Consider the following 7,195-nt stretch of genomic DNA (forward strand, 5'->3'; position numbering starts at 1 on the left):
AATAAATAACTATATAACTAAAATGAATAAAAAAATACCAACATAAAAAAAAGCAAGAAAAATGGAATCAAGAGGAGAAGAGATATGCAATTTCAAGAGATATAAAATCTCAAGAAATTATATTGACGAACTCTTTTTATATAAAGAAGAGATTTTAAAAATAGTTACTCACGTTTACAAATTAAAAAAAATTAATAAAAAAAAAAGGAAACCGACATTACCAATAAAAAAATTGTGAGACTGTCGTTTTTATAGAGGAAAAAATTTTGTCCTATTTCAAATTGTTAGTCACATTTTGATATATTTTTTGTCCTCTTCCCAAATTATTATTACAATTTTTTGTGACAAGTCCCGTATTATGCATTACACCAAATTAATGTAATATCACCGTATTACGCACTACTCATTTTATAATATCCAAAAAAAAATTAGCCTCTAACATCTTATTATGTTATTATTGACTAATTTTCAGTTGTTCTCAAATGAGTCAAATCTCAAATTTATGCGTTACTTGGTGTCTTGGTGAGGTAGCCAAAAGTGAAACGGGTTTTGTTTTACACTTTTACTCAAGGGCTTGTTGGATTTTCAACTCGAACTTGCGTTTTAGGTTTTCACAGGCACAATACGTGGAAACAGAACAACTTCGGATAACACGGAAAAAGCGTGGCTATGGTCGGGACAAAGGTGATGCTGCTCAATCACAAAAACCAAGTCCCTTTTTGAAATTTTGTTTTTGCATTTTTCTCACTGATTTCTCTTTTTCTTCGTTCTTGTGAAGGATTGATACTTAGTGTAATCTGACAGCAAAACCATTCGTAGTAGCTGTGATTTCTTGTCTGGAAAAACCAACGCCAAATGTTGAATTGTTGATTTTATTTTTATTATTATTTGTTTGGTTTCCATATGCAAAGTTTAACTAGTTTTTACCATCATTGCTGCTACTTCAATCATGGCTTCACTGCTGAACACAGTGTCCCCTGCTGCGAATTTTGACGCAAAAGCAAAAAGAAATGCTCCTGGCTTCTTCCATTCCCATGCCCCAAATTTCCATTCTTTGTCGCTTAACAAGGGTTTTTCCAGAGTTTTGGCATCAACCCAAGTCACAGTTTCCCCAAAAGATGCTGTTTTCACACTTCCCAATTGGAGGGTTGGGAAGAGTGACCAGAAGAGTAAGGAGCTTAGGATGAACGATGCATTTCTTCAGTTGGAATATATGGTGGAGAAGGGACACAAACCTGATGTAATTCAAGTAACGCAGCTTTTGTATGATCTTTGCAAGGCAAATAAGTCTAGGAAAGCTGTTAGGGTGATGGAGATGACAGTAGGTTCCGGCGTTATACCTGATGCGTCTTCGTACACATTCTTGGTGAATTATTTGTGCAAGAGAGGGAATGTTGGCTATGCAATGCAGTTGGTTGAGAAAATGGAGGCACATGGTTTTCCAACTAATACTGTTACTTATAACACACTGGTTAAAGGGCTTTGTATGCATGGGAATTTGAACCAAAGCTTGCAGCTTTTGGATCGGCTAATCAAGAAGGGGCTGGTGCCAAATGCATTCACGTATTGTTCCTTGCTCGAAGCTGCTTATAAGGAACGGGGAGTAGACGAAGCCATGAATCTCCTAGATGAGATAATTGCCAAGGGTGGAGAGCTTAATTTGGTTAGTTACAATGTTTTGTTAACTGGATTGTGCAAGGAAGGCAGAATTGAAGAAGCTATTCAGTTCTTTCGGGAGTTTCCTGCAAAAGGATTAAGTCCGAGTGTTGTGAGTTATAACATTTTGCTAAGGAGTTTGTGCTATGATGGGCGATGGCAGGAGGCGAATGAACTTTTGGCAGAGATGGTTAAAGAAGGCCAGTCTCCCTCGGTAGTTACTTATAACATATTAATCACTTCTCTTTCGCTCCGGGGGAAAACAGAACAAGCTTTCGAAGTTTTAGATGAAATGATACGGAGTGGATTCAAGATGACGGCTACAAGCTATAATCCGATCATTTCCCGTCTATGCAAGGAAGGGAAGGTGGATCTTGTAGTTCAGTGTCTAGACCAAATGATTTATCGACGTTGTCAACCTAATGAAGGTACATACAATGCTATTGCGACACTCTGTGAGGAGGGGAAGGTGCAGGAGGCATTCTTTATAATTCAAAGCTTGGGCAATAAACAAAACTACACTATGCATGAGTTTTACAAAACTGTGATTTCAAGCCTGTGTAGGAAAGGGAACACATATCCAGCTTTTCAAATGTTATATGAAATGACAAAGTATGGATTCGTATCAGATTCCTATACGTATTCATCTTTGGTAAGAGGCATGTGTAGGGAGGGAATGCTAGACGGGGCCATTGAGATATTTAGGATCTTGGAGGAAAATGGCTATACTCCTGATGTTGATAACTACAATGCACTTATACTTGGATTTTGCAAATCTCGAAGAACAGACACGGCAATGCAGATAGTTCAGATGATGATCAATAAAGGATGTGTGCCTAACGAGACAACCTATACCATTATTGTTGAAGGGCTCGCTTTCGACGGAGAAATGGATATGGCAGCGGAGATTTCGAAAGCATTATATTTGAAAGAAGCTCTGAGCCAAAGCACTTTCGAAAGACTTTCTATGCAGTATGACTTCAAGGAATGAATGTAAAGAAAGACATATACCATCAAAGTATATTATAACAGAAAGTAAGTAGGGTCTTGACTAGTTTTCTTAGCCTGGGTACTTGATTACCTATGATTAAGTTAAAGGAAGTTCCATGATGCTTGAATTTTGATTTTATTGATGTTCAGAGTTGAAGAGTAAGACACTAGTACAGAACTAATATTGGTTTGGTGAATTAAAGCATCTTAGTTACTTGTTTGAATAATTGGTATTTTTGGTTTGTTGTGTATATGCAGCTAACATGATGACCAATGCAATGCTGCATATTTTTTAGTAACTTTTATTTTATATTCTCCTTCCATTTGCCAGAACATGAAGGGTGAGAGCTGATCATCACCTAGTGATTCGGCAATTTATGTGAACAATTACTTGTTATGAAGCAATTGCCTGAAGAGGAGTGTTGTTGATTCCAGGCAGTGAAATTAAGCATTTTGGTTTTGGTAATAGTTCCTATTTGACATGACAACATACCAATTGAAAGCTCTATTGCCCTAAGATTAATATTTGAATACAATTATAGGATGCAAATCAAGAACATAAACCCAAAAACATGATTAGGCAGATACTACAACCTTCCTAATTAGGGAATTTTTTTGGTGAAGAGTTGAATTGGGCAAAGAATGAAGATTTTTACAAACGTAATACACATGATAAAAATTTTTTAGTGATTTTTTTGTTTACCAAAGAAAATAATATTCTCTCTTCACCCAAGCATTACTCTTCACCATAACATTACCCTCCTAATTATCCTCGTAATACTTTAGTCTCACTTGTGCGTATGCAAATGCATGGTTGCAAATTGCAAGTACCATGACTAAATACACGCTAATGGGAGAGAGAAGCTAAAAGAGATTAGATTCTTGTATTATATGCATATCCTTAACAACTGTCTTCAGCAATTACGGTGGTTTACTTCAAGGAAATTGTGTTATGCATTATGCACACAAACAAATCTATAATTGTAGATCTTATGATGAAATTTCAACAGATTCGTCTATTGTTAAAATGTTTGATTCAATTCCTTGATACTCCAAACACTTGGTGAGCAAGGAGATAAATGAGAACAAAAATTTCCATCCCACTGGATATACACCAACACTGTTAAACCTAAAATAGAGAAGCTAGCAAGTTCTCATTAGGTTTTTCAGCCAAAATTTCAACAAAACATCACTTAAAGCATCTTTCCTCATATGTGTTTGTTTTCATGTTCACTTGTGCAAAACCACGGCACGTGTTATTTTCCACTTTTCATCCCTCTTTTCAGTGACACCATGGCACCAGTATTGCTTGTCAGATCGTTCCCCCTCCTTAGTCTAACCTTTTCGTTGAGCTTGACTTCAATATTGAAAAGCTTAATTATCGATCACCACAAATAACATCCACCTCTTTCTTCTTTTTCACTATCCCAATTCAACCAAGAAGATAAAAACAAAATGGACAGGTAGAATTGGGAAACAGCCATGAGGCTTGAGGAGGCTTGCAATAAGCATGGTGGCAATTGCAGCTTCCATCCTTATGTTCAAAATGAAAATGATGGCAAAAAAAACCAAGCCTAGCACAAAGAAGAAAATAAATAGATCTTCATGCAACTCAGAGAAATAGAAATACTAATATAAGTCATTCAGATACCAATAAATATAGAAAAACAAGTATTCAGTACATGTTTTAATACCAACAACTGTCAGAATTACAGCTAAACACACTCATAATAAGTCTTTAATTTCAATACTGCTAAACTAAAAGTCTAGAGAGAACCCCTTCCCCTATGCATAACAGCCTTAGAAGACCAGAGGCCAGTCTTGCATCAGGTAGAAGAAGCTAGTCTCATTTGGAATACAAGCCTACTTAGATCTCTGTCTCATCTTTCGGCGCTTCCTCTTCAATCTCCTCATGCGCTTCTTCTTCCACTGGTGAATAAAAACATTTTGTTAGACTACAAGAAATGCAAAAACACAAACTAAGGAGTAAGGACACATGATAATAATAGTTATCAGGTTTCATCTTTAGCCTTGGCAACAGGCCCAATTTTCTGTACTCTTAAGTTACATGCCAATCATTAAGCTCAACAATAACATTAATGCAGCTCAATTTACTTAACAGTTAACAAAACGCTCCACAATGACAATTCAATCAAGTGCAAAACAAAGAGACTACCAGCAAGTTGGCATCAGAGAACAAATAAGAATATACCTTAAATTATCTTCAATTATTTACAATGAAAATTTCGAATTTTACACAAGTGCGAAACAAGGAGTGAACACCAAAATTGGTCCGAACAAATTCCAGATAGGAAAGATTGGTCCTTCCATCATTTTCAATAATATTTTTAACATATGTGATAGACAAATAAGTTCCTAACAAATTTTCTTACAAGACAAGAAGGTCTCGAAAAATATCATTAAAAGATAATTTAGTCCTCTTAACGGACCAATCCATCTCAAGGACTTCTAGAATAATGAAAATTTGTTGGCACCAATTTGGGTGTTTACTAAAGATACAAAAATATATCTTTTAATGCATGTTAAGAAATGACATCCATTTTTAGCTTGAAGACAGTCAAAAACTGAAACAATAATCAGCATGCTAGCACATTACAAGCACAGTACAGAACCTAAAAATCAAGCCTAAGTGCCTAACCATAACCAACAGGAGTTAATGCTAACATAAACAATAAAAATCAAACACCTCCACTGGCATCTCAAAGTGAACATTCAATCACATCTACGAAAATTCTAAATTAACGCATTGGTTTTCCACATATTTCCTCAAAAGAAATTTTTTCCCAAATTTGTCTGGCAGGTCTAGATAAATAAACAAATCAGATGACAATGACACTTCAGGAATAAGGTTAGAAGCGTCTTCAATTTATTTGAAATTACTCGATTTTTCAGGGATAAATAAAGAAATTCATACTACACGAATATTGTGTTCAAGAATCAATTCCGAAAAGCAAAGATTTATAAAGAAAAAAAAATCGAAATATAATACCCATAAACAAGAAAAAAAAGGATATAATTTACTTTTCTAGATAAAAAACAAACAACTAAATAAACCAAACATAGTATTATCATTCCCGGTTTCATAACGAGTTCATCTGCAACTCATCTATTAACAAGGATAATAACTTTTTTACAAGATTTTAAAATCCCAATCGACCTCCGATCCTTTAACCAAAATAAAACTGAGAGTTAAAAACACTAAATACAAACAATTTTTTTCGGGAAAACAATTACACGAAATCCATCACAACTCCAAAACTGAAATCGAAAGAAAGGTTTTACCTTAGCTCTCATGTTGGCTGACGAAGGTTCTCACGTTTTCCAGGAACAATGGCAGATTTCACAGGTTCAGAAACCTGATGGTGATGATGTAAAACCCTCGTTTGTCGAATTTATAGGGCTGCGTTTCGTGAAATGCGGAACCCTAATACTCGTATGGGCCACTCCGTAATTTGGGTGGACAATAAATTGGATTGAGACTTTAGAGTTTAGACTTTACCCTTTTCTTTTTTTTTTTGTTTCTCCAGGGATAAAATTCAAAAATTAATTTTAGAGAAAAGGATAAATAGGTCTCTAACATTTTTGTTCTGCGGTCGTTTTTGTTCTTGACCATTATGATAAGAATTACTACATATGTGATGTTGACTCTCAAAAAAGAATGAATTTAATGAAAATTAAAAAGTGATGATTATTTAGGTGTATAAATAGAGAAAGTATCAATTTTAAACAAACACACAACAACAATAAAAATACTCTTTTTCTTTTCATATATAATTTTTTTTCTCTCTTTAAGCTCTTAAGTTGCAATATATATAATACTAATGAATAGATAGATGATAAGTTACTTTTATTGTTATAGTGAGATAATTATATTAGTGAATATTAATACTAGAGTCTTCTATTTACACTTTTTTATTTTATATTTATTATATCTTTTATATTTATTTATTTTACAACATGTTATCAGCACAAGACTCTGATCAAAATTTAGGAAGACTCAAGTAATAAATTTTCATTATGTCGAAACTCTCTTATCTTGAATTTAATGCTCTTGATATATCTGGAAACAACTATTAATCATGGATACTAGATGCTGAAATTCATCTTGATTTAATAGATCTTGGAGATACCATTAAGGCTGAAAATAATACATCCCAAAAGGATAAAGCAAAAGCCATGATTTTTCTTCGTCGTCATCTTGATGAAGGATTGAAAAATGAATATCTCACATTAAAAGATCCTGCAGATCTATGGAAAAACCTTGAAGAAAGGTATAATCATCAAAAGACGGTGATACTTCCTCAAGCCCAATATGAATGGACACACTTGCGTCTACAGGATTTTAAATTCACAAATGAATATAATTCAGCAATGTTTCGAATCACCTCACGAATGAAATTATGTGGGGAAAAGATAACTGATAATGATATGTTGGAGAAAACTTTCTCAACATTCCATGCCTCGAATGTGTTCCTGCAGCAGCAGTATCGAGAAAAAGGATTTAAAAAATATTCTGAACTAATTTCTT

The 7,195-nt window shown here is 34.3% G+C and overlaps 1 protein-coding gene and 1 long non-coding RNA gene across 3 annotated transcripts; one reads left to right on the forward strand and one right to left on the reverse strand.

Moving 5' to 3' along the window:
• Positions 456-3,112, forward strand: LOC107613901 (pentatricopeptide repeat-containing protein At1g79080, chloroplastic). Of its 2 annotated transcripts, none has more exons than XM_016316092.2 (2): positions 456-684; positions 972-3,112. In XM_016316092.2, exons 1-2 carry the CDS (start codon positions 483-485, stop codon positions 2,645-2,647), a joined length of 1,878 nt encoding a protein of 625 aa, XP_016171578.2. In that variant the 5' UTR covers positions 456-482; the 3' UTR covers positions 2,648-3,112. The 2 variants fall into 2 exon arrangements, with proteins under 2 accessions (XP_016171578.2, XP_016171577.1); XM_016316091.2 differs by having other exon boundaries at positions 580-684; positions 779-3,112.
• LOC107614234 lies at positions 4,266-6,161 on the reverse strand. The gene is made up of 2 exons (XR_001614340.2): positions 5,950-6,161; positions 4,266-4,575 (listed from the first exon to the last, which is right to left on the reverse strand). It is a non-coding gene; the product is annotated as an uncharacterized LOC107614234 (long non-coding RNA).

Source organism: Arachis ipaensis, chromosome B08, assembly GCF_000816755.2.
Source record: "Arachis ipaensis cultivar K30076 chromosome B08, Araip1.1, whole genome shotgun sequence".
Taxonomy (NCBI): Eukaryota; Viridiplantae; Streptophyta; class Magnoliopsida; order Fabales; family Fabaceae; genus Arachis; species Arachis ipaensis.

Bases quoted from the DNA above. Each gene is read 5' to 3' on its own strand.
- LOC107613901 (XM_016316092.2), top strand. From the start codon at position 483: ATGAGTCAAATCTCAAATTTATGCGTTACTTGGTGTCTTGGTGAGGTA. The intron at 685-971 runs GTGATGCTGCTC...TGCTGAACACAG, and splicing joins TGGCTATGGTCGGGACAAAG to TGTCCCCTGCTGCGAATTTT.